A 27,257-nucleotide genomic window follows, 5' to 3' on the forward strand; every position below is an offset into this window, starting at 1 on the left:
CATCATACCAACAGACAGACAGTCATCATTAGATAAGAAGAATGCTGCAGAATAAGGAGACAGTCATGATGGAGGATCAGCAAAAGTCAGCATACCAAAAGGTAAAGTAGAAAACCACTTAACAGGAGTCAAATTTAATTGGATGGAAATGGTTGGGTTCCCTATCAGCCATCTGGTGTGGTGTTGTCTTACAGCTTCTCAGTTAAATTTGTACCTTTGTCGGTGAAAAGCTATATAGAAAAAGTAGTGGTGTCGAGGATGTGTAAAAGGATATACGGTGTACTTTTCATATTCTAAATCTTACGAACATTTGGAATTAAATTCACCAAGCATATTAACAACAACAGCTTTTTTTCATAGAAATATTTGTTAAATTTAGGAGAATCATTATTTTTGGTGCTCCGCCATAAATATGGCCAGGGGAAATAGTGTTTGTCATGTCTGTCTTCCGTCTTTCTGTCCTTTCTTCTGTCACACTGTGTTTAACTCAGTTTCAAAGAAACTATTCAAGATATTTTTATCAAACTTCATATGCTGCTACATATTAATGAGAGCTATTCAACTGCATCAACATTTTTTGACCTTCCACAGATATCTTGAACTTTTTTCTTAGTCCAATCAAGTTTGAGATAAGGAGGTTTGACTGTATTTTTATCAAGCTCCTTTTGCTTATGCATGTTAATGAAAGCTATTCAATTGCATCAATATTTTTTACCCTGACCTTTTCTAGAATTTATGTTTAGCTCAGTTTTAAGAAAGAAATCAAGATGTTTTTATCAAACTTACTGAACTGCATCAAAAAAATTTTGATCTTGACCTTTTCTTGGACCTTGACCCCACTTTTCTTAAATTAGAATTAAACTCAATTTCAAGGAAACTATTCAAGATATTTTTTATGTAAGTTTATGCATTAATACACACTATGTTGGTGAGAATTCAACTTTGACCAATTTTTTTTTACGTGACCTTAACTTCCCAATGACCTTTGACTTTACTATTTATTGTGTATAAAACTCAGTTAAGAAACTTTTCAAAATATTTTCATCAAGCTTCATACACTAATACAAATTTTCATGTTACATTACTGATGAACCCTGGTTGGGGCATTCATGTCCTATGGAAATATTTCTAGTTTTTCTCAGAGCTGTTGTTATTTTCCTTTCTATTTTCTTCCAAAGCATAATTTGCATAGACTGGAATTTGTATTGGTAAGACCACTTTATTTTGCTTGCCCACTATAAGTTTGCGTTCAATGCACTTTTGAGAATTTACGTATTATTTATCAAAGAGGCAGATTTCTTAGGATCACAATGTATATGTTGAAGTATCTTACAAATTATACATAATTGACATGCTAGGTCTATTTTGATACAATTTAAATATTTGAAATGCCAAAGAACAAGAAGCATTTGTAGTCGTTGACACAAGACACCCCCAACCCCCAACCCCTTTCCCTTTAAAAAAAAAGTTTGCCCCAATAGACACTTATTTACCCATGTTATTTCAGTACCAATCATGCAACCTAGTTTACTTTTTATATATAAAAACTGTAGGTGTAACAAAATATTAACACTTTATTTCCAGGCCAATAAAATTCTTATTCCAATTTCTTCTTATGATTTAGACAGCAGTTATTATTTTGTACAATATTCTTTTCATCAAGAGAAGGGTAGACTAGGCCCTCAAAAGACATCATGTCTGATTTACAAATTAGCTGAGCATCTTGGGAAATATTATATATTATTAGTAATTTTAAGCTCTGCTAGTCAGAGACCAGAAGAGCTTATGTGTTAGTAAGGTGTCTGTCATCTGTCTGTCTTTCTGTCTGACACAATTTTTCAAAATGCTTTCCCTCCTACAGTTTTGGTTTTATACCAATATAACTTGGCACACAAGTAGACTACACTAAGATACACTAAGATACATAATTCTGTATGTTGGTTTTTGATTTCGATGAACAGTGTTGCCATGGTCACTAAAAATAAAATTTTTTTTGTGAAATACTTTCAAAATGCTACTCCTCCTACAGTTTTGGTCTGATTTCAATATTACTTAGCACACCAGTAGACTACACTAAGATGCACAATTTAATTTTGATGAACAGTGTTGCCTTGGATACTTAAAATAGAAATTTCTGTGAAATTGTTTTGAAATGCTACTTCTCCTACAGTTTTGATCTGATTTCAATATACTTAGCACACAAGAAAACTATGCTAAGATACATTATTCTATGTATGGGTGTTTGATTTTGGTGAACATGTTGCCATGGTTACTAAAAATGGAAATTTCTATGAGATACTTTCAAAATGCTACTCCTCCTATAATTATGGTCTAATTGCAATATAATTTGGCACAGAAGTAGACTTCATTAAGATACATAATTTTTTGTATCCTTTTTTTTTTAATTTTGATGGACAATATTGCCATGGTTACTAAAAATAGAAATTTTTGTGAAGTACTTTCAAAATGCTACTCCTACAGTTTTTGTCTGATTTCAGTATAACTTGGCACACAAGTAGACTACACTTAGATACATAATTCTAATATATACATAACTCTATATATCAGTTTTAGATTTTGTTGCCATGGTTACTAGAATTAAAAATTTCTGTGAAATAGTTTCAAAATGCTACTCATCCTATAGTTTTTGTCTGATTTCAATATAACTTGGCACACAAGTAGACTACACTTAGATAGATAATTCAGTGTATCAGTTTTTGATTTTGAGACTAAACCAAGGATCATAATTCTATTCATTGCTGTTGCATAGTTCAAGTGTTACTTTTCTCCTCCGTTGTTATAAGTACAAACCAGTAGAGCTACAGTTTCATCAGAGACTTCTGGTTTTAATGATGATTTATTGATGGAATTTATAAATTAGTGCATTGTTGTCCATGCCAAAGTGGCTAAAATATAAAACCTGCTTTTTTTAAGTACACATACAGTATATAAATATTAAATATTCACTTATCAGAAAAGTTGGATGTTGAATGTGGTATAAGGGAGGGTTAACTAATCTATTGGGGAGGGGACGGGGGCATATTATTTTAACTTGTATAAAGGCAGAGATTTTTAACCATACAGTTTTCTGATGTAAGGGGAGATGCGTTTTGCAATTCATGCAGAGCGCTAATCCCTATAGACACACAAACAGGAAGTCCTTGAGTATTACCTGTGAGGGTTTTCATACCTACGTATGAAATTTGTAATCATGATCTAGCTTATCTAGAGAAAATAATAATTCATCATTATAACTTACATTTGTTATGTTTTATAATTTAAGTTCTTCAAATTAAATGAATAAAGACCTCTATAAATATAATACATCAATCTTTGTATATTAATGAGCTGTGATCAGGCAGTCTTGTAATGCATAGTAATGGGAGGGGGGATCATTGTACATTTTATTTTAATTTTGTAAATTTATATAAATTTTAAAAGAAAAAAATGTTTAAATAGTTGTACCTTAATCAGAAGTATTATATATTTCTCACTTAAATATCAACATGATTAATCAATATCAAAGTTTTAGAAAGCCTCTATCTGTATGAAAATTCACAAGGTGGAACATACAGTGAAAATCGCAGTGTAGAAAAACCACAATTACTGATCTAGACATTCACTTCTTCCTTGGGATCTTAATCCCACATCCTTATACATAGATTATCTTATTAGATTCTATACATAGGTTTACCGTAACTTTTGTGTCACCATGTCTTGAAAAAGAACGATGCTTATAAATTTTCAATCAAGTGAAAACAAAATTTCACTGTGTACTCATAGTTTAAAAAGATTTTAAAAAAACACACTATAATGTATAGTTATAATTATTTGATGTTCCAATAAGGATCAAGACTTTGTTGAGCATAAAATTTATGTATGTGCAACAAATCTGATATTTTAATATTGATTTACTTTGAAAATATTTCCCATGCCTAGATAAATATAATCAATTTAATTGTAGGACAAAACAATTTAATATACCTCTACTTATTTATGTATTGCTAAAAATTTTCTTACCAATAAATGAATTCCATGAATAATTGTTATTACACTGGTATATACACATGTGGTAAGCAAAAACAAAAAAACCCAAACAAACCAAAAGTTAATTTGACATAGTCACATGGAAAAGGTGTACAAAGTATACACAGGGACAAATAACTAAATGCCATTCAATTTCTAGCATCCAATCCTAGATTCTATTAATTTGCTTGATTGATTTGGGATCAGAAACCAGGTAAATTTGAGGGCGGTGCTTATTTTCTCAGGCTTTAAAGATTTCTGACCATTTAGAATTTAAAATCTTTCATATTTTAACTTTGATTTTTGTTCTGTATTAAAATCACATTCTTTCTTGTTGATACTAAACAGTTTGAAAATGGCTATTGTTATTTAATTCACTTTTTAAAAATTAAAGTAACCCAGAGTTTTAATATACCGGTATATAATTATACATATGTATATATATTAATTTAAACTGCTTTGCTATTTCTAATTTTATTATATTACTGGGACTTTTTAAATTATTTATTGGTACATGTATAACATTTAGGTTTTTAAATATTTGTTGACTTGATCCTTATGCTCTTAACATTAAGAAAACTAAACTTTCAGATGAAACTGTTTATTAAACTTGTAAACTTTGTAGGGGGGTTGGGGGGGTTGGGAAGAAAATCACAGATAAAAGAAATATTAAAATACCTTTTCTGAGAAATGATATTTTTCATTCTTACTGTTGCACTGTTTAACTTGACTTACTCAGGCCGTCTTGAAAATAATGTTTGTTTGCCCCGACTCAAGAGTAAAAATATTCGGTCAATAGGTAGGTGGGAAAATTTATTTCCTAATTTTTTATATATCAGTGCTGAATTTTCAAAAACAAAACATTAAAACAAAATTGAAAATCATATCCTGGGGCTTAAAAAAAAGTTTTGAGTTGGGTCATCTTTAGCCAGTCGGTCAGGTGAGGGCAAACAAACAATTTTTTAAACAATGCCTCAACACTGACTTTTATTGGGTGTTGTGAGGAAACTACATTCTGTATAGAATTCTTTCATAGTTGAATATGATATACCTGTATTGAAATAAATGTTGAAGGAGACAAGTAAGTATTTTTTTTTATAGCTCACCTGAGCTGAAAGCTCGAGTGAGCTTTTCTGATCACCCGTTGTCCGTCAACCGTCCATCTGCCCCATCTGTAAACTTTTCACATTTTCAACTTCTTCTCAAGAACCACTGGGCCAATTTTAACCAAAGTTGGCTCGAAGCATTCTTGGGTAAAGAAGAGTTTTAATTGTAAAAATGAAGGCCCAAGCCCTGTTCCAAGGGGAGATAATCAAGAAAAAATAAGGTGGGGTCATTAAAATATCTTCTTCTCAAGAACCACAGGGCCAGAAAAGCTGAAACTTATGTGGAAGTTTCCTGAGGTAGTGTATATTTTAAATTGGCCCCTGGGGATAGGGTGGGCCACAATAAGGAATCAAAGTCTTACATTGATTCAGAAATATATAGGAAAAATCTTTAAAAATCTTCACAAAAACCACTGGGCCAGAAAAGATGAAACTTATGTGGAAATCTCCTGGGGTAATGTAGATTCAAAATTGTTCAAATCATGGCCCCTTGGATAGGGTATGGCCACAATATGTATTACAAGGGGGAATATCTGGTGAAGAACAGCAGGGCCATAGCTACTCAGGTGAACGTTGTGGCCTATGGGCCTCTTGTTATTTGTGTCTGTTGCCTGTTGTCTGGATGAAACTCAAATATCATATCTCTATGTTTGACATTCGATTCAATTCAGTTTATATGGGTATTTAGATATATAGCTTTACTGTCTCATTACAGATGCTAAACAACATAGCAAATGACCTTGACCTTTTGCTGAATGACTTTTGCACAATATACCCAACCAAAGAAAATCAAGTGACCTTCAAAGCATATGGGTAAGTTTGGTTAAAAAAATGATTGATGCATATACATGTACTGGAATATTTATAATTTATACCATCTGTGCATTCATCATATATTACATGTACTTACAAGCTAAGTTTCTAATTATAAGACAAAATAGTCATAATAATTGATAAATACTATGTAGAAACTTGTAACAATATACAAAATAATAAAATACCAGTCATATATGCATTGATTTAAAAATAATATGTACCAAACCATGTACATTAAGTTAGACAATGCCTATCAACCTTAAATTCTGTGGTAATTGATAGTTGATCAAATATCTCTTTTTCTACGTGTTATTCCTCAAGCACTTGTCTCTAAAATTTTAGGGCCCGGTAAAGATCAGACCGACTAATTTTGCCCCTAAAAATTTTACTTAACACACGTGAAACCCAACTGGAGTGAATCATAACATTATGAATTCTATCTCTGCTATCATTCTCAGGTAGATAAAATATATATATGTATATAATATTGGCCATACATATAGGTGATCCCGTGATTATTTTTACTGACAACCTATGACAGACCAGGAACTTAAGTTCATGAGAACAGTGCCCTTGGGGAGCAGTGATTAATTGTGACACATGATAACAATCTTGGACATCGTTTTTTGTGTTTTAGAGTATTGTATCCTATTGAATACAGATTCCCTGTGATCACCCTCTATATCCCACTCCCCAAATTTTTGTCTATACACTTTGTACGTGAACCATTAGTTTTGTTGGTGATGGATTAACTTTGATGAGGTTAGATATAAACTCCTCTGATTTAATCTCTATACTTGTATTGTTGTTTTGACAAGAGAGTAGGTTAAGTATATATGTAAACAATTGAAATTTTCTAGGTTCAGTATAAACAAGTTAACAGATTGAACAAAGAAGAAACCCATATGCTACAAACATTCCAAAGTGACACATGAACATTTTAGGGTAACCTTAAACCCTAGTGTTTCAATTAATTTAAATATTTGATGTCAATGTCTACATGTCTCAATATTGTGCAAATTATTTTAATGGAAATATTTGGGTTGGAAAAGAGTATTTTTTAAAGGGGGTGGGGGGGGGGGGGGTATTGTACACACATAAAATGCATTACAATTTTAGGGCATACATATATCTCATAAAAAAAAAGAAAACAAAATTCAAACACAAGCATCAATCATAACTTTAGTAAAATAAGTTTAAAATTCTTAGTTTTTATTTTGAATTTCCTTTTAGTCATATTGTAGTATACATCAAAATAAAACAGGTGACATTGAGAAATGCCCTTTTCTGAACATGCTGAATATTTTTTTTAAGTTTGAATAAAGCAAAAAGCTGCTAGTAATGATTTATTTTGACATAGATCCAAAAAATATATAACTAACTTACCAAACAAGGTTCTTGTATAGACTATAAAGCACAGATGCAGAGAGAAGTAGGTAACGGTTTTAGCTTTATTGTGCCCTAATAAAAATTTGATGTCTTCATGAAATTTGCTTATAAATATAAGTTGAATACATATGAATATGATAAATCAGGAAAAAATATCACATAAAGCCAGACCATTCTGGAAATATGATGTCATTAGTTTGTTACATTTCTAAGTTTTAAAAATGCCTCAAAAGGGCTTGTTTAAGAGGTGATTTTTCCTTAAGAAAATAATGTCCATGCATGGTCATCTCCCACTTCATTAAGGTCTTTGTGGGCAATGCATGTGGTCTATATAGTCTGAAAGAAAATTCAACTGAAAATTGATGTCTTTTGCAACTTTTAAAGAAAATATGGGAAAATGCACAATTTCATGATGTTACAATTTGCATTTAGGAGGTCATATAAGAAGAACAATTTGTATGTCTTACTGTATGAACTTTGAAAACTCAGAAAGCATGAATTGTTTTTGGTTTTTTTATCATAATTCATATTTAAAGATTTGTACTGGAAATGTACCTTCTTTCTATAGATAGTTTTTAATCACTTTTGATACAGTTTTTTGGGGGTTTTTTTGTTTGTTTTTTTTAAATTTACAGGTTCTTTTAATTTCTAAAATAACAATCAATAAATTAGAATGTTAAACAAAATACAAGTGAGGTTGTAAAAAGAATTAACACATGGCGAATTGTTCATTAATTTATGTGACAGATAATACTTGTACTGTGTAGGTGTTATAGGAGACGTGCATTCACACAAAAAAACATGATTGATGGTCAGGGCTGAGGCTTCACATTACAAGATATGCTAGATTGGACAAAAAAAATGATTCAATAAAATTGAATAGAAAATCTTTAAAATATAAAGAGATTTTCTTTGTGAGTTTTGAAAATATATACTTTTGATAATTTAAGAACTGGGCAGTCATGCAATTCCAGTCACATGGTGGGAGAGGATAGTGCGTTTGGGACCCTAGCGTCCACTGACAGCTTTTCCCACAATGAGAAAAATGAATCTTTAAAATCAGGACATCTTGACGTCTTCGGATTACAGCCACAACAGGTAATTAAAAAATAACAGAATAATTAGATTCAAAAATTGGGCAATCATTATGAATAAAGAATCAAATATCTTTGATAGTACAAGAACAGGAAAGATGAATATTGTGGGTTATATAAGTCATTACTTACTGGTAAATTTATTTTGAAAAGTAGAACATTCATTCTGAATCATGTTTGCAATATTGTCCACAAGGCACTGCAGAGTGTATACTGTCACATTGTCATGTAAATTTACATAAATGATATAGAATATATACTTAGAGTTGTACATGTATTCCAGATCACCTACATGTGTAAAAGTGAAAAACATCTTTTTTCCTTTCCAGGGCCTTCAAATTCCCAGCATTATTAATGAATCAGAAGTAGGCCTACCCATTAGAACATGCAGTGAAACAAACCTTGAACAGCGACACCTTTCCTTTCATGAACGTCTGACGAAAACACACCCCATCTGGCACCTCCCAGATATAGGCAGATCAGGGGCAGTTCATCTCCTCAAAGACAGGGAACCAGGGGTACAGCCCTCATTTAGATCATGTTGTTATTACTGTACAGTCAAGTCTCATTAATCTGGACACTTGCGTTTCCAAGAAAATTGTCCAGATTAATGAAATCTCCAGATTCCAGAAACAAATTTACTGAAGATCGTGAAATTTTTGCAACACCTTATTTTTGCAAGATAGAAATTCAAATGTATATTAGTGAATGATCTTTGCCAAAAAATTTGTCCTGAAAGTGATATTTCTACATTTTTGGGATCCAGATTCCTTAGACTGAACAGTTTTGAATTTCTTCATGGTTATTTTTCACATTTCATCTTTGCTCAATTTTAAATACTTTAAACGTACATGTATTACATTTGGCTATGTATTCTATTTAGCGCCTTTCGCGGAAAGCACCCTCCTCAAAATCAAGTAAATTGCTAAATTCTTTGTGAATATATCTTCATATAAAGCACATTCAGAAAGGGCTAAATCAAATCTACGCTAACTAGCTGAAAAATCAATTTAGGACAAATATCCTACATGCCAAATTAAATACATTTACAGTATGTTTTTTGGTCTCATCAGTGGATTATTGTTAATTTCGCTACAGTTGTGCTTTCAACTAGGGTTTTCTTTCCGGCATGGAAATAGTGAAAATAAACTAGTTGAGTAGCAAAAATAGGGCTATGTAAAGTATTAAACCTTGTCAAATGTTTTGAAAAAGATGATGTAGTCATGCAGCATTACAGTATACATTCATAAATTATTTATTTTGGAAAAAATAAATGGTGTAATAATGCGCTTACGCATGTAAATTGATATCCATATTTTTAGAACTGAAAATAGATGGTTAACTTCAGTTAACTTTACAGGAAACATCAATTTATAGGAAACTTGAAGATATTGAGATCTGATTAAAACACTTGGTAAAATAATGAAGTATCTTACCTTTTACTTTTTAGACTTTCATCATCCGTAATTCCAGCCAAAGCAATACTATAGCTCTGTCAGCTCAGTTCCCTGAAAAAGACCGGGCCAATGTTGACCACTATCTCATTCAACATTCAGAAAAAGGCTTTAGAATCCAAGGCTCACTGCACTATTTTGCATCCATTTTCCATCTCCTGGATCATTACCACCACTGGACTGATGAACTACCCTGTCCACTTCTACTACCCCCCACTATCCGTAGAGCCAAGACTCTCCAAGAGTTGACCTCATTGTCATATTTAGGCCAAGGTAAGCAGTGGATTTTTCTTCTACATTGGCCTTTACACAATTTATGAGTTCGAACAAAATTATTTTGAACTAAATCTCAATATGATTTAATACTTTTTTTTTTTTTTTTTTTTTTTTTTTTTTAGATTTTTGGACATCCTACAAGTTTGACAGAGGTTCCCAGATGGACTTATCCCTAAACAAACCAAACCTTCACAAATCAAAAAGTGAACCAATAAACATCATCCATGGCAGTCACTGTATTCTGCGAAAACCTACCTTGGCATGTGATCAGCAGGGTTCCTCCAGCACCCTGGAAACTCTTGGGAAATCCTGCCAATTTTCTTCCAGTAAAGGAAGTTTGAACCACACCCCCTCAAGTGTGGAGGACAATATGGGAAGAGGATTGGACCACAAGAGACCCTCTGGAGAGGGAAGTTCTGCTGAAAGTCTTCTCTCCAATGAATCTGGTGGCATGTCCATTAATCAACCTTCTCAGACTTCACTGTATTTCACAACCTCTTTAGATTTACTGAACATTCCAGAGGAAAACCAATATTTCAAAAGTAACTTGTCGGACAAAATGTCAGATTATGAGGACATTTGGAGGCATTCCTTTTCTTCACATAGTGTGCTTAGTCCTGCTCCTCCTACACCAAAGAAAAAATCTAGTAAGAAAGGAAAGAGGAAAGAAAGGATGTCAGTGAAGGAAACAATCAAGGAAAAAGAAGCTGTAGAGTCAGAAAATTTGTGTGATAGCCATACTGCGAAATCAGTGCCCGAGAAAGAGTTAAAATATGATCTCAATGCCTCCACTTTCCCTTCTCCAAAACCTAAATCTAGCATTCACAGGACTTTGAGTTTGGATGACTACAAGATTAAAAATGCCATACGTAGTGAAGATGTGGATGCTGATCTCTTGGATGTGAAGTTTAACACTAGTTCTGTACAAACTCAGACTAGTCCAAAAATGAAAACAAAACCTTCTCCACTTCCTGTCAATGATGACTCTTCATCAACATCAACTGCTTTGTCATCTGCTAAAAGCCCGGTTTATGCTGAACCATTTGACTCATTGAATGACGCAGAACTGAAGAAAGTTAATCGAAGATCAGCTCCAGCAATGGGAATCCACAAACGAAAGGCTAGAGCGGTCTCCCAGACTCCAGAGTTGGAGACAATATTCTCTCCAGGATATGGGGATGAAGATGGAAATCAGACCTTTGAAAATTTTGAAGCTCAGAACTCAAACAATGGTCCAAACCGTGTTGACCATAAAGCATTACGGAGAACCCAAAGTGCCAAAGTTAATTCTAGTAGAAAATCTGAAAAAGACTCGCTTCCACCTTCAATAAGTGCCTTGCGTCTTGACAGTAAAAATTTAGTAATTAAAAAAAATACTTGTAAACAGTCTAGGAGCAAAACTAACATCCTGTCTACCAACAAGAGTGTTAGTCGCATTCACCAGAGTCGAGAATTCTCTTGGGAGGAACTGTCCAAAGAGCAACAAAGTGAAGTGACCTCCACTCTGAGGAAGTTTCCAGTGTACAAGAGGAACTTATCTTGTGAAACATCAGCCACAGATGGTACAGCTACGATGGAGGACATGATATCATCTGTTAATCCCACACTGACTGTTCGACCTGTGCAGTTTCTAAATCCTCTGCAACAACTAAGCAGCCCTTCAGAATATGATAACTTAAAAAATCCAACTACAGACAATAAACGTCAGTCTCACCTCAGCACTGGCACTGTGTTTTGCAAGCCTTGGGATAATGTGTCATTTGAAGCTTTAATGAATCCAAAGTTTGTCCCTCCCATGGATGTGAATGAGAGAATTCAGGCCTGGCAAGCTGCCCATCAAGGAAGGGACAGTTTGTTATCAGACAGTACTCTAGATTATGTGTCTGAGGATGATGATGATGAAGTGGAAGGTGATGATAGTTGGGATGACACTCCCAAAGTTTTTGTTCATCCACCATCTTCATCAGGAGGAAGTGTTGTGAACCATTCTTGTGATCTGCAGCCTTCTAGTCAGTTACCACCACAAATTCCACCCAAGTTATTTCCTCCTCAGGATTATCCAGATGTGTGTAAGACTGCAATGAAATCAGTGATAGAAAATAGACTCTCTGTTCACAGCTATGGAGGTTTTGGAGAAAGTTTTCCCAAATCTTCAGAAAGCAGTTCTGTTCAGCATATGCCATTGTCACCAGCTGCAGGTAAAGTATTTAAAAAAAAAAAATTATGCCATAACTATGGGCATATAATGTTTGTTATATGTGTCTTTAGTTTTTCCTTCCCTGTCTTTCCACGTGTCTGCCTTTATTCTTTCCATCTCTTTGTCTTTCCTTTATTCCTTCTTGCTGTCCATCCATCCATCACACTTTGTGTTTAGCTCAGTTTCAGTGAAATGGTTCAAGATTCTTTTTATCAAAATTTAAGCACTGATAAATATTGGTGAAAGCAAATTTTCTAACCTTGACTTCCCATATGACTTTGACCTCACTTTTCTGCATTTTGTGTTTAGCTTAGTTTCAAAAACCAAAGATTTTTTTTAATCATAACTCTTACACTGATACATATTTGTGAAACTACTCATCTGTATCATAATTTTGACCTGACCATCCCTTGCTATGACCTTGGATTTCACCTTTTCCTCATTTTTTTCATAGTTCATCTTATTGAATTCCTTGAAGGATTACTTCATACAACTCCATATACAGATATATCTCTGTAAGAACATTTCAGTTGTACATTCTTGATATATACCGGTATTACATTCTGAAATCACTAATTTTTAGGGATGTCAACGAATAGTCGACTATTCGACTATCAGTCGAATGGACCGACGATCGAATAACAAAACGATATTCGAATAAATAAATTCAATAAAAGAGTGATCAAGAGATGGAATTCTCATGCTAAAATTGAGAAACTGTCTTTCCTCAGACACAGTTTATAAGATAATTTTCCTCATTAAAAACTGTTGACTTTACCTGTAGAATGTACAGTAATTAGAAATGCTTCACTTCCGCGAGAATTATTTGCCAATTAATGTGTTGTTTTTGTAATAAAATTATCTCGCTATACTGCGCTTTCTTTGTAATATTATTAACTGGATTTGATCTCATAACATGTACCCATTGTAGCCGTGACATGTTTGGACACTACGATAATTATTATAAAATTAATATTCTTTTACATGATTCAAAGACATTCTGATAGTTGGTACAAAAAGTATATTCAAATATTTAACATTATCAAAGACACCGTGTGTGCCCCCCCCCCCCCCCCCCCCCCATCATTTAAATAAGCCTTAATGAAATATATCGTACTGTCATTCTTTTATGCTTCCTTGAAAAAAAAAAACGACTTTACAGACCGATTTATGAACATGATTACCGAAGAAATCATACATTTTGGAGAAAACATTTGTGTAACATTTGATATTACTTTTTAATAAATTTAAGAAAAGAGGATTTGGGGTTAAATATGTCATGTACCAGTGAAGTTTGAAATAAAATTTTAGTTTCCGAAAAAGTTTCGAATATATTCGACTATCGTTCGAATAATGCAATCGAATATTTGACTAAAGAAAATAAATATTTTGACATCCCTACTAATTTTCATGGGGATTTAATTTTAATTTTTTTTTCATGGTATGAAGAGACCCACAAATTCATATTCTCCATGAAATGTTAAAATGTCATACTGCAGTATAGTGTTTCTCCTTTAACCACAAAATTAAATCCCCTCAAAACAGTGATTTTTCCTCTAACCACGAAAATTTGACCCCACAAAAAAAGGTGATTTTACAGTATATATATATATACTCCAACACTGATATAGCAAATACCATGGATATATGTCAAAGTGATTTTGAAATCCCAATCTCTTTTTCTTTATCTATTTTAACTTCTACATGTATATCACAAATCCTCGGATATCTGGGAGTTTATTCTTGGTGCCATGAAGTTCAAGATAATGAGGTTTGACTTAATATGCTACATACTGAGAAAATGAACTTGATGCAATGAGACTCTATATAGCTGGATAGATAGGATGAATTATTGTATACCATGCTATAAAAGGCAACAGTTGTGCTTAAAGTATTAGTTCTGTATATGAATAGAAAAAATGAAATATATTTCTTCTTTCATCATAGCTAACATAGACTAAAAAAGTAATTTTACTTTTGATTACAGATGAAAATAGAGATTGTAAGCAAAGTACACCAGAATCCAAAATTATTGATTACATTTGCAGGTTTGTTTTCATTTACTTTAAAAAAATATATTCAAAATTTATGAGCAATCCAAATGCCATTTAATAAAGGCAGAAATCTTTAAGTTTTGGTCTTGCTTTGTTATATTTTTTAAGAAACCATGTAGTATGCATGCAAGGAAACTTCAGTAAAAATCTGCTTGATGTCAGCTTTGTGATGTTATTTTACAGACTTTCTAAAGACAAGAAGACAACATTTGGTTGTACCATAGAGAACTTTATACAGTGTACACTGGAAAGTCAGGAAACAAATCCACACCATGTCACCAGAAATGTAAGAATCATAGAAACACCCACATGACATAGTTATGCGTATCCAGCTATTTTGTCCCTCTAAATCTTAAAAGTAAAAATATACCTCTACTTTGAGTATACCCTTAACGTAGGTCGCGGGGTTGGTGACCTTTAAAAATTGCTCGAAAACATATTATGAAAATTAGTTATTTGAATCTCCTACTTTTGTTGTACATTCTCTGAAAATTTTATAAGATTCGTCTGCATCGTTTTTGTGTTATTAAATCCCAAACATGCCATCGTTGTCGTAACATTTTCGACGCTATTCTATTGAATTCTATAGGAAAAACGTCATTTTTGACTCGTTTTCAGGCAAGATATCGTCTAAAAAAATCTCAGTAATTTTTAAATGGTGCAGACGAAATTGTTCCTCTTTTGGTCATTTCACACAGAGAAGATTTCCAATAAATCTATGTAAAAAAAATTAATATGTCTTCGAGTTAGTTTTCTCTTAATTTATATGTGAATTATTACCTTTACTTTGCAAAACGTAACATTTTTAAGATTGACGCTATAAACTATCGCGATGTCACGCTTGACGTCGTGAATACGGTCCAGTATAAAATGCAGAAAAACAAAATAATATAATAAAAATAAGAAAGAAATTTATGTCTATATACATTTAATGTAAAATAAGTACAGATGTATGAGTTAGGTAACAATGTATCTTGTCTGAAACAGTTTACAGGTTTCAATTTTTATAAGCTGTAACTAAAGAGAGAGAGAAGGCTTGGGTCGGGCTTGCAGGTACAGTGCTCCTAGCGTAAATTCATTCAGAGACTTTTTTCTTACAAGAATGGGGGAGGTAATATTAATTAGAGAATTTAATTAGATTAATTAGAAAAAAGTTTTTTTTTGGGGGGGGGGGGGGGGGTTAGTTCCTATATGGGTAGATTTGTTGTATTTAATACGAATTATATTTCTTATTCTTTAAATAGCTATACAAAACCCTTCTTTGTATACGGAATTTTCACATTGGTAATGCTTGTATGAATACACACGCAGCATACGACTGCTACTTTAACATGATGTCGCTGTCGTATTACCACATGTCGTCAGCGTTTTTTCCAAATTAATCCCATTTTGTTGGTAAATAATAATTTTAAAAAATACCAAGAACTACTCGTGTTTTGTCTGAAAAGATCACAATTTTTCACCGAACTTTGTACATTTTTTTGAACGTCCGATTTTTCATTCTCGATGCTGTTCGATATTGTCGAAGCATTTGCAAAACATGGTGTTATACTAATCTAAAGAATTAAGCCTTTGATGAGCGTTTTTTAAAAGATATTAAGATACACAGGAACAAAGGATGCAATTTTCAGTGTGTGGGGGGGGGGGGGGGACAACCCAACAGATATAAACAAGCTCAGGCCCGTAGCAACAGGCTAACAATAACTACTCAGTTTTTTTTTTTTTGTTTGTTAGTTTGTTTGTTTGTTTTTTTTTGTTCTTTTTTAGTTTTGTTGTTTGTTTGTTTTGTTTTGTTTTTTTTTTTTTTTTTTTTTTGTTTTTTTGTTTGTTTGTTTAGCGACTTTTCAATTTATAGCGCAACTTGCTCGACCAGATAAGCAAATTAGATAAAATCTCAAGCTAACAGCAGGCACGGATCCAGGAATTTTTTCCAGTGGAGGGGGGGGGGGTCACCCCAGTCAAAAAAAAAAATTCCAATCAAAACGAAACAAACAAACAAACAAAACAAAACAAAAACAAAAACGTAAACTCCTTTCCCAAACGAATCAAACCCAGAAAATTTCTTGACAAGCAAAGAAAAAAACCTCGTAAAGTCCATTCCCAAACATAAAAAAAAAATTACCTATTTCATGGTGATGGTGGTGGGGTTCACGTTTTCTAGGTGAGTCCAAAGTAATTTTTTATTTGCTTCAGTATATACTTTAAATGACCCAATCCCCCTTCTAGATCCCCGCATGAACAGTATTGTAAGCTGTTACTTATAGAAGATCTCTCGTCGTTTTTATGCTTTAAGCCTCATAGAACCTGAGCAGTTTTTAAATTGTGATATAGATATACATGTATTTCAAAAATTTCCTTTTTAAAAATAAAGTTTAAACTTTTGTTGTAACAGCTGTAACTGTGGTTGTTTATATAATGACAGTTTTTCAGTGTAACAAACTTTTTATTCAAATATGTCGAAGGAAGAAAAATAACCATGCAGTTAATACTTGTTCAGTTGTTCCATATCTTTTCGTGACACTGTTGTGGTCTCAATGTGATGATAAATAAACGCTTTCGATTTTCCAACATTTAAAAAGTTTTTCTATTTGTGATAACTTCAGTAGTTTAAAATTTCTTACACATTGTGACGTCATAATCAAATGTGCACAAGAAAGTCGGCCAAATCATATAAATTGCGTACCCAGTTTTAAGGACGTCAGCAAACCCGCGACCTACGTTAAGTAAGAAACTGTGGTGGATCAGGGATTCTTGAAAAAGGGGAGGCCCCGACCAGTTGGGGGGTGGAGGTGGGGGTCCAGGGGGTGAAGCCCTCAAATGCTCTAAGGTTTTAGGATTTTTTTTGAACAGTGTTTTTTTTTACTTACCAGTATTTTAGCTATATTTTAGGTATAATTAATGCAGTATCCCACACCAAGAAAAACTGATTTATTAATCCTATGTGTATTTTCGGACACAAAAGGGGGGCTTGGTTCCCCCTCTAAATCCACCAGTGGGAAATATATTTGCTTTGTCTCATATTCATTGGAAAATTAATTAGAATTTTAATTTAATGAGTATATTTATAAATACTATTCAATTGCAGTCTTAATATTCACGATATTTTGTTATTTGCAGGCAAAACATGAGTTTTATTACTTATGCAAACAAGTAACTGATCACTTACAGAATTATTTATATCTTCAATGATGCTATAGCAGGAAACACATGCATTCCTTGAAACACTGTAGTTTTATTTCAGGTTCGTCAGTTTATGACTGGAATAAGAAATTATCTAGTCAAGCATGGGGAAGGTGAGCTGGAAGACCTAATTGAGCATGAACGAGCTCGACTGAGACAAAATGAGATCCTCAACATTGACAACATCATCGAGCGGTCACTCCACATCTGTGTTCTCCATCCACTAAAACTCCACATCTATGACCTCTTTGTCACAGAGTACACAAGGTCAGGGTTTAATCAGGGAACCTGCTTTAGTAGAAAATATTATCTGTGGATATTTTGAACCTTCATTTAATTTAATTACTCAAAAATGACATGGGGAGAGTTAAAGGTTCATTTAATGATGTATAAATGTACAATGTACCTTGAAACAGTGTCACTTTATAACCATGTAAGATTATTTACTGAATTACAATAAAAATAATTAGCCTCATGAAGCAAATAATATTGTTTTCACAAAGTTATGATCTGAATTATAGAATCCTTAGAAAGATATACTGATGTGGTCATGTCACTGTTTATCTTACAGGTGTCACTCTTTTGATCATTTTTGTACATGTCTTCATTCAGAAATGGTAGTTTACAGAAGCTTTCCAGCAATATTAGATATGCCAGAACGAAGTCAGCCAAGGACATAGGGATAAGGGTAAGTGCTTAGATTCTTAGGCAAGTTCTGGTCAATGAAAGAAACACTCTATCTATCAGGGAAATGAAGTTTATGTTGTAAGATACATACAGTCAAACCTCATTATCTCAAACTTGATGGGACTGAGAAAAAAAACTTCAAGATATCCAAGGATTCAAGATATCGAGGGTAAAATACTTGGAGAATAAGTAGTTTAGACTTCTATATCACTTCAACATATCCATAGTATTTTAGATATTGGCGTTCAAGATATTGAAGTTCAGCTATATTTACAAATTATTATCTCCACCTCCCAAAACCAGCAAGTTGAAGGAAATTTAAGTAATTGACATAGCATTTTGTCTAGGTTTGGGGAAAGGGGCAGATTGTAAAAGGTATTGTTAATAATTAATAATAAGTTGTTGAATTGTTCCTCTACTTGACAATAAAGGAAACTATTAATGATTAAGGAAACCAAGTCAATACTATTGATTTCTTCTTTGTAGCCTGATATTCCTCTACCAGATTCTGCTACCATGGATACCATAAAGAGCCATCTACATAGTATGCAGAAAGCTTATTCTCCTCTAAAGAAAATGGAGCATCTGCTGGCAGCAACATCTACTATCTACAAATGTGTAAGTTATCACTTTAGGCATTTCTTCTTGAAGAGGATGCTGTGGCTGCAATCAGTTTCAGAATATTCAAATTCTTAGTCTTCCAGTGCTGTTTGCATGGCACAACAAACACATAGCTTAGCAACAACACAGCAGAGTAAAGAAAAGCAACAATCACTAATAGAAAAACAAACTCATATAAAAACAAATGTAAAGCACATAAACCAGCTATCAAAGCAACCATAGACAGGTAGAGCAACCAACTCCTATGGGAGCAGTCAGTATTGCCAGTACAGTAAAACAATAATAAAGAACTCACAAGGAAACTGTGAATTATCATTCCCCATATATGGATATAAAGAATCTTGCTTATAAGGAAGCAAAAGTTGTACTTTACACGTAATCAGACATGTAGATCTTGAAGTGCAACTTAGAACAAACAAAGGAGACAAAAAAAAGAGAGCTGCTTTAAAGCAGGGTAAACGTGAGACATCAAAGGCCTAGCGGAGATAAAACTATAACACACATATCAAGAGAAATATGGTTTTTTATATACAGTAAAGAAATAATTTTGAATGAAACTAGTTCCTTAGTTTTTTAAATTATTTTTTCAGATGACTCAAAATGTCAGCAGAAAAGAGGGAGTTGTGACAATAGGAGCTGATGGTAATTACAATTTAATGTCCTATCATATCATCTTCTGTTATCAAACAATTGATCCTTTCTTTATTCACACATTACTCTGGTTTAATGAAAATACCATTATCATTTTTTCTAACACTAAATAACATATAGTTGTAATCCTGATAACATGATTTAAATATTAAACAGTAAATGTAGGATAAATATAAGTATGAAGAAACCAAAGTTTCTACCACAAAAAAGTTACAAAAATACAGGTTAACTTTGGTGTCTCGACATCAGATATGTCAACAACCTAGGATATCTTGACATCCATTTGCGGTCCCTGCAGTATTTATTATATGAATGATTTGCTAAAACTCAGATATATCGACCATGGTAATGTCAACTTCCCACCTATCTCCACACACATTCACAGTCCCAAGAGCAGAATTTACCTTGTGTCAACATCAGGATAATTTTTTGCTCTACTAAACCTAATGTCAGCTGTCACTTGTCATGGAGGGAGGACTCTATGTATCTTGTATATGAGATATTTTGTAGTTAAAATGCATAACAGTAATAATCCAGTCAACAACACAATTAATTGAAACAGCCGTTGATCATTTCAATCTAACAACACTTCATTGTTATACCCCTACTAAACAGTCCCTATATAATTTCTTACTTAAAAAAGTCAAACAGTTCGACTGTTTCCCCGACTGTCGGTCCAGGAACTGTTAAAATAGAGTGTTAAAAAAAGACTGTTGCCCGCTGACGTCAAATGGTGCTAAATTGAGTTATCAATACCTCATTCGGCAAACCTCGGCTGATTCGGGTAACCGTGAGTTAAATGTAATCAGTCGAGGAGTGCCGAGTAATTTAAACCTGTCGTTAAGATAAACAGAAATGGCCGATGTTCGTTTTGCTGTGGCGAACGAAGATGAAATCCAAGTGATACTTGAAAGTAGGGACAGTAAAAATACGAAAAATGTTGTGAAAACGGCTGAAAATATTCTCAGCGAATGTCTGGTGACTCTGGACTTATCGCTACCTCTTCTTCGAGATAAATCGTGCAAAGAATTCATTTAATCCTGTATAAAAGAATGATTTTAAGTTTTTATTATATGGGTATAACAAAACAGTTGTTGACAGGGGTCTCGGGCAACAGTTGATCTGTTGGACCGGTGCGCAAACTGTTGCCCAAGGCCGAAGGCCGCAGGCAACAGTTTGCACACCGGTCCGACAGATCAACTGTTGCCCTCAACCCAAGTCAACAACTGTATATTAATTCAAGTACAAAAATGTTTTGGAATTTTGTTTAGTTTTGTTTTTTTTTTCTTCTTTCTTAAAAAAAAAGTAAGGAAAAATATCAATTTTTTTTTTTGTCTCTTGGGTTAATTAAGACTTATCTTCGATAGCCAAGTGTCTGATTCGTTTACCCTCATCTGGGGGATGAGCTTAAATGAATCGGACACTTGGCTTATAAGCGAAGATGGTTTAGACTTTGTACGGTTCAAAGTTTAAACAGCATATTTCGTGTCCTGTTCTGACAGAAAGCAAATGTTGCGCACATAATGCCAGATAGAAAACATTCAGTAAATTTGGAAAACTCTTGATTGGATAAAGAACACATTTTATCAATAAGATATATTTTAATTTACTTCTTAGATTTTGTGATAAACAAAGAGAGGAATTGCTGATATTAAGACAAATTACTGACTATTGAATTCATGTATGTAGTTAGCATTTTTTGATAGTCCCTCTGATGTCAAGATACCAATGTTTACCTGTAAACAAGTTGTGCTACATCTTTGTAGATTTCCTACCAATGTTGATCTTTGTACTGGTGCACTGTGGGATAGTGGCTGCAGAAATAGAAGCAGACTATATGTGGGGGCTAATTCATCCCTCCCTGCTCAATGGAGAGGGGGGATATTATCTAACTTCCCTTAGCAGTGCTGTACTAGCCCTCAAAAACTTTCAAAACATGCAGGGAGCACCAACTGATTCTCAGCAGGTAGACTATTATAGACTATATAGATAAAACTTAAGATGTGGAATGTGATATCCATAATACATGTAATAATAAATATGTGTATTTTACATGTCAAATTGTTGACTTTTCATTACAAATCTCTCAGACCATTTCAGATTTAGCTGAAACTCAGTGTTAATTACATGCTTTTTGATGTTATTGTCAATTACTTTATATCAGTTCGACAAATACTTGTTGCTATTATTATGATTTTTTAATTCTGGTTTTATTGTATGCATGAAACATTGTTTCCAATAATTTCAGGTGGAGGTCCCAGCTCTTGGTGATATGGAGGGTTTTTTGAAAGTAGCCATTCCTGATGAGTTAAGGGATACTATCATCTGGAAAACACTTCCTGTCAGACCAAACATGAATACAAAGGATGTCTGTAAGTTAAAATCAATAAAGACCAAGCAGTAGACATTATTCTCAAAGTTCATGGACATTAAAAATATTCTACTGGATTTTGTGCTTTTGATTTTATTTAAAAGAAAATTCCTATTTTATGTTCTAATAGGTTCCATGATTGCCCACAAGTTCAGGATCACAAACCCTCAGGACTATGGCCTCTATCTACTGGTCCAGGGAGAAGGTGTGTATAAATCAGCACACGCTGGACATGCAGTTTTACAGAGAAATTAGGGATGGCAATTGAATACAGAATTACCAATATGTTAACTGTAAGACATTCCGACTGATTTCCTGGATAATCGTATCAAATTGCATACTTTCTATTTCTCAAATAAGCTCTATTCATATGCAAGGACAGTAAAAAAAACCATAGTAATATTTTGTTTATGTTTGATCACAACATTATATATATTTTATTTCAATTTCGACATGTTCAGTATAAGGCATGAAAATTTTTTAAACCATGAGATATCAGACATATCAGACAGGGAATAGGGTGGGGCAACAATACTTTTTACAAGGGGAAAATCTAGTGAAAAACAGCAGGGCCAAAGTTACTCAGGTGAGCATTGTGGCCCATGTGCCTTTTGTTTTTATTTTTGTTGTTTTTTGAATTTTAAGGAAACTGGGATCCAATTTACACCATATTTTAATTTTTTTCTCTTCTAACCATTTGCAGATTTTTCAACTGATTACCGTTGTTCCGACTGAGTAACCAATTAACTGGTTACTAATTGCCATCCCTAGAATTAATTAATTATTAAAATATACCGGTACTCATGTACTTGAATTGTGATAATGTGCTCAAGTGTTATGTACATTGTTGTTGCAAAATCAGCTATCAAAATGTCGCTAAGTCAATGACCCATTCCATAAAAGTCATTAAGATGCATGAAAATAAATATATTGTCCAATAGAAAGGCACCATTTGGGTTAACTGAACCAAAAATCTATCCTTTCACTTCCATTTTCTTAATAAACTAGTCCTTATTACTCATTTCTTCTGTTTGATCAATTTGAAAAGTTGACAAAAGGTTGTTTTCTTTGCAAACCCCAACATTTCCAGTTCATATTTATTATTCATACATTAGTTTACATGCACATTTTATTTATACACTAGAGATTCTTTTTTTTGTTTTTGATTAAGATTGATTTTGGTTTTACAGAAACTCGTCTTGGTGACATGAATATTCCCCAGGTGATAAAATCTGAGAACAACTCACATGGAAGACAGCCAGTGTTTGCTTATAAACGGAATGCTGCAATTATAGCCTGGCCAATGTCAGTTAAAAGACAACAGAACTGCTGAATGCAAAGAGAGTGCGAGAACTTGACAAAGATGCTCAATTTGTTGGAGACATTTTATTTAAACATGTATTTTATCACTGTTGGATCTTCAGAATTTTTATTTTGGGTAAAAAGTGATATTTTTTTTAAGAAGAGATTTGCATGACAAGTTACAGATAGAAATTTCAGTGCAGCTTAAAGTATAAAACAAAAACCTTACAACAAACTTTAGTACAGCTTGCATATAGAAAATTGTTTTATTAAGCTTTTCCTTGAATTATTGACACACTTTATTATACTCCCCCTCCACAAAAAAAATTTGGGGATATACTAAGTATAGGAATCACCTTGTCCATCTGTCTGCTCTTGCAATCATGTCCATGCCTTGATTTTTTTAAATGAGAAACATTGGAAGCTCATACATGACACAAAGATTGTTTTGAGGTGTGTCATGACATTGATTCAAGGTCACTGGCAGATATAGTAAAATGTCTGTGTCCATTTCATAACTTTCTTAATATGAAGAAACATTAGAAGTTCATACTTTAAACAAAAATTACTTCTATCCTGAGGGTGTGTCATGACCTTGACCCAAGATCATTTGGTCAAGTTCAAGGTCGCTCAGAAAAGTGTATCTTTTCCCTGTGCTGACCATGTCTTAATTTTAATAGAGAAATACTTGAAGGTCATTCTTGGCACAGAAATTTTTAATGAGTAAAGGTTGTGTTGGAACCTTGAATGAAGGTCATATGGACAAGTTCATAATCATTGACAGAAAAAGTGTATAATCCAAGTCTGGTTCATAACTTTGTAAGAAAAAAACCATGGGATGCTACACTTTGAAAAAAAAATTGAAAGGTGGGCAGTATATTTTTCTGAGATAGTGCCTCTAGTTTACATGTTAAGGACTTTCTTTGGAATGATTTTTTATGCATGTGTTCAGCTGTTTTAGTGTAAATGAGAAATGGTTTTATGACAATTAATTGGCTTGAATATTTTTGCCCATTCAGTTATGAATCAGATATTATTCTAGACGTCACTAATCCATAATTTAAGTTCTTAATCCTTTTTGGTTATTTCCTTGATAAAGTTCTTTAAATGTTACCTGGGTCATTCTGGTGACTATTGCTGTTAATTTTTGTCTTGTTGATTGTTTTGAAATAACATGGAACATTCATACAGGAAATTGGGAACAAATTGTGAATTTCATAGTGTGTGCCCCTTTGGAGACTGAGGGTTGGGGCTGTCATATTTTATCAAATGTCAAAATTTTCTCACTGTCTGGGGGCACACTATGTGCTTAATTATAATAAACAATGCCTGGATTTAAAACTAGTACATGTACACTTTAACAAAGACGTATTTGAAGCTCATCTGTGACAAAAAGAATTTCTCTTGACATGAAGATGAGGTTAATTGTCAAAGAAGCCCATTTTAACAAGGTCAGGGTCGAACACAGGAAATATATTTTGTTTAAATGATATGTTGGTCACAGAACAAACTAAGAATCTTGTATGTAACATCAAAGAGAAGAACACTGCTCATGTTACTTTTGTGTTTGTCAGAGCATTTGGGCTTCTTGTTTTCTGAAGTGATGAAGTGTTTCTTAAAAATAATTTAAGGTAAAATCTGAAATGTTTTTAGTTTGAAACTGAAATAAAGTGAAATTAATAAATATACAATAGATAGCTGTATTACTGCTTATAATAATCATGTTTGTAATTACTTATTCAAATCACAAATTATTTATTGCTTAGTGAGTTCAGAATAACGATTGCTTGGTTACTAAAAAAAATTTTGGGAGGGCTAGCATATGCTAATGTTATTTGGTGCTTTTGACCATTATGTTGTGCATTGTCACATAATGACATTGTGTAATCATTTTTTGTTAGCAACTTAATTCCATTTAGAGGAAAGCAAATTTTTTAGTATGTAGTAAAATAACATCTTTCAGAATTCTTTTGCTTAAATTTATGAATGTACATGTACAAAGAATGCGTGTTTAAGCTGAATGCGTATGAATCCTCTTTCCGTCCATAAAATCTTTTCTATGCAATTTTCCATATACCCATTATGTAGAATAATAAACATTCATTAACAAAATGGAATGTTTTACTGTGATCCACTTTATAGTTTCATTATAAACCATTCCATGCGCAGCTGATATTTTATTTAATTTTAGTGCAATTCTGCATGACTTTATGAATGAAAATATTGTTTGATATATGGAATAAAATATATTCCATATGTAATTCCAAGTTTTAACAATGTATTGACAGAAGTTGATAGTAAGAGTTGTGCATGTGTATTTTATTTCCATACCATTAATGCACAGTCTTCCTTTTGCCTTTATATGATACCCCTTAATTATAATAAGTTTTTCCTTATTATTCATCTTTATATCTGTGCAGCACTGTTTATACGCTGGTAAGACATTGCTTTCCCACTATATTATCTCACTGATAGGGGTATACAATATGTACACAGAACTATTCAATTTATTATTATTTGTGAATATGTATTGTTAGAGTTTTTCTTATATACCACTCATCATTCACTGAAGTCAGTGATAATGACAGAATGGAGGATCATTTAAAACTGAAAGTACAGTGTATATCAACTTTATATGTGCCATATTTTCAGTATTATTTTGTGTGCATCATCAGCATCTGTTAGTATGTACTCTTTAATTTTTCAGAATGACATTTTCATTCATCAGTAATACATGTCTCAGCATTATTTTTGGTATTTCTGTTTTGTGCTAAATAGTACAAAAGTATCCACAGATATGGATTTATTTTTATTTTACTGTCAGTCTAAAAACTGATTTTTTTTTTCATTAAGCTGCAACAGCTTTGGTGCATGTACCTAGGTACACTGTTGGTTGTTATGTGACTAATTAAAGTCAAACAAGTTGTTGTGATGTTGGAGAAAAAACTCCTATGTTCTTTTTATCACAAATGTAGTGAATAAAAGTTATCTACGTGATGTGCCCAGTGTTTGAGTTTTCATTTTCGTATTGCGCATGATCATAAGTGTTTGTCAGCATATATGTTGTAGTAATGTATAAGTTCCGAATGTTAAAAAAAGAAGTTGAATGAGTTCACTATGAAAAGCTTACCTTTTTAACAAAAACTATAAATACAGATATAAAATAGAAACAATATATAAGTTTTTTTTCTTTTTTGGTATGGCGAATAATTAACGGTTGCAACCATTCCCCTAAAAACTAAAAGTATTGCGCGGGTTATGTCTGTTTTTATTTTGTTTTATTATTTTTTTTAATTTCCTCACTTGCAACTGTTAACAGTTAATATTTTATTAACAAACAAAGCATTTTATTGTTTCAATGATTTTTGTCTTAAAAAACTGAGTAAAATATGTTCTATACGATCTAAACTTTCTGAATCTTTACATTTTTCAGCCTATCATACATTTTATTACGCCACTTCCGCAGGGTGTACTGTAATTCAAAAAAAAAAAAAAATAATCAGTCAACATAACTTGAGGAAAGAAGAAAAAATACATTAATGTGCCAAGTACTCTTCTCTGTCGAGAAAAATTATCAACCATACGCTAAAAAAAAAAAAGATGAATAAAAATTACCTAATTTTATTTGACGCTTTGAGCTGGAAACGTCTGTATACATATGTTGTGTATGTTTACTAGTATATCCCATTCATTGGGACACACTGCACCCGTCACACCACAGGGCTGCGTTCTTACGGCGATCCCGCGGCGTCCATGAAAAAAGCTGAACACACGCAGTATACATGCAGAGTCTCCTACAGCGCCGCAAGAACTCGGTGGGACCCTCTAGTGACGCGGTTGGGTCGCCTAGAACGCCATACGATGACACGCACTTTGAGCATGCACGAAGTACGTGCCGCGGCTCTGCGTTCTGATATACACGCAGTAGAGACGCCGTAAGGTCACCGTAACAGCGCGGTAAGGTCTTCAACAGCGCGATAAGAATTCCAGCAACGCCAGAACTCCGTTAGCGCGCTTAAGTGACGCAGTCCAC

The 27,257-nt window shown here is 33.2% G+C and overlaps 1 protein-coding gene across 1 annotated transcript; it reads left to right on the top strand.

The window, feature by feature from the left end:
- Window positions 1-26,225, top strand: LOC133182059 (uncharacterized). The gene is made up of 16 exons (XM_061316768.1): window positions 1-101; window positions 5,848-5,945; window positions 8,288-8,435; window positions 8,761-8,949; window positions 9,882-10,158; window positions 10,284-12,359; window positions 14,346-14,406; window positions 14,596-14,698; window positions 17,654-17,859; window positions 18,205-18,280; window positions 18,766-18,897; window positions 19,491-19,542; window positions 21,318-21,517; window positions 21,800-21,923; window positions 22,053-22,127; window positions 23,113-26,225. The coding sequence occupies exons 1-16, from the start codon at window positions 42-44 to the stop codon at window positions 23,253-23,255; spliced, it is 4,020 nt and encodes a 1,339-aa protein (XP_061172752.1). The 5' UTR covers window positions 1-41; the 3' UTR covers window positions 23,256-26,225.
- Window positions 26,226-27,257: the final 1,032 nt, after the last annotated feature.

The sequence above is a fragment of the Saccostrea echinata genome, unplaced genomic scaffold, assembly GCF_033153115.1.
Source record: "Saccostrea echinata isolate AGI-Se365-2 ecotype Australia unplaced genomic scaffold, CSIRO_AGI_Sech_v1 ptg000009l, whole genome shotgun sequence".
NCBI lineage: Eukaryota > Metazoa > Mollusca > Bivalvia > Ostreida > Ostreidae > Saccostrea > Saccostrea echinata.

Bases quoted from the DNA above. Each gene is read 5' to 3' on its own strand.
- LOC133182059 (XM_061316768.1), top strand. From the start codon at position 42: ATGCTGCAGAATAAGGAGACAGTCATGATGGAGGATCAGCAAAAGTCA. The intron at 8,436-8,760 runs GTAATTAAAAAA...TTTCCTTTCCAG, and splicing joins TCGGATTACAGCCACAACAG to GGCCTTCAAATTCCCAGCAT. The intron at 22,128-23,112 runs GTGTGTATAAAT...TTGGTTTTACAG, and splicing joins TCTACTGGTCCAGGGAGAAG to AAACTCGTCTTGGTGACATG.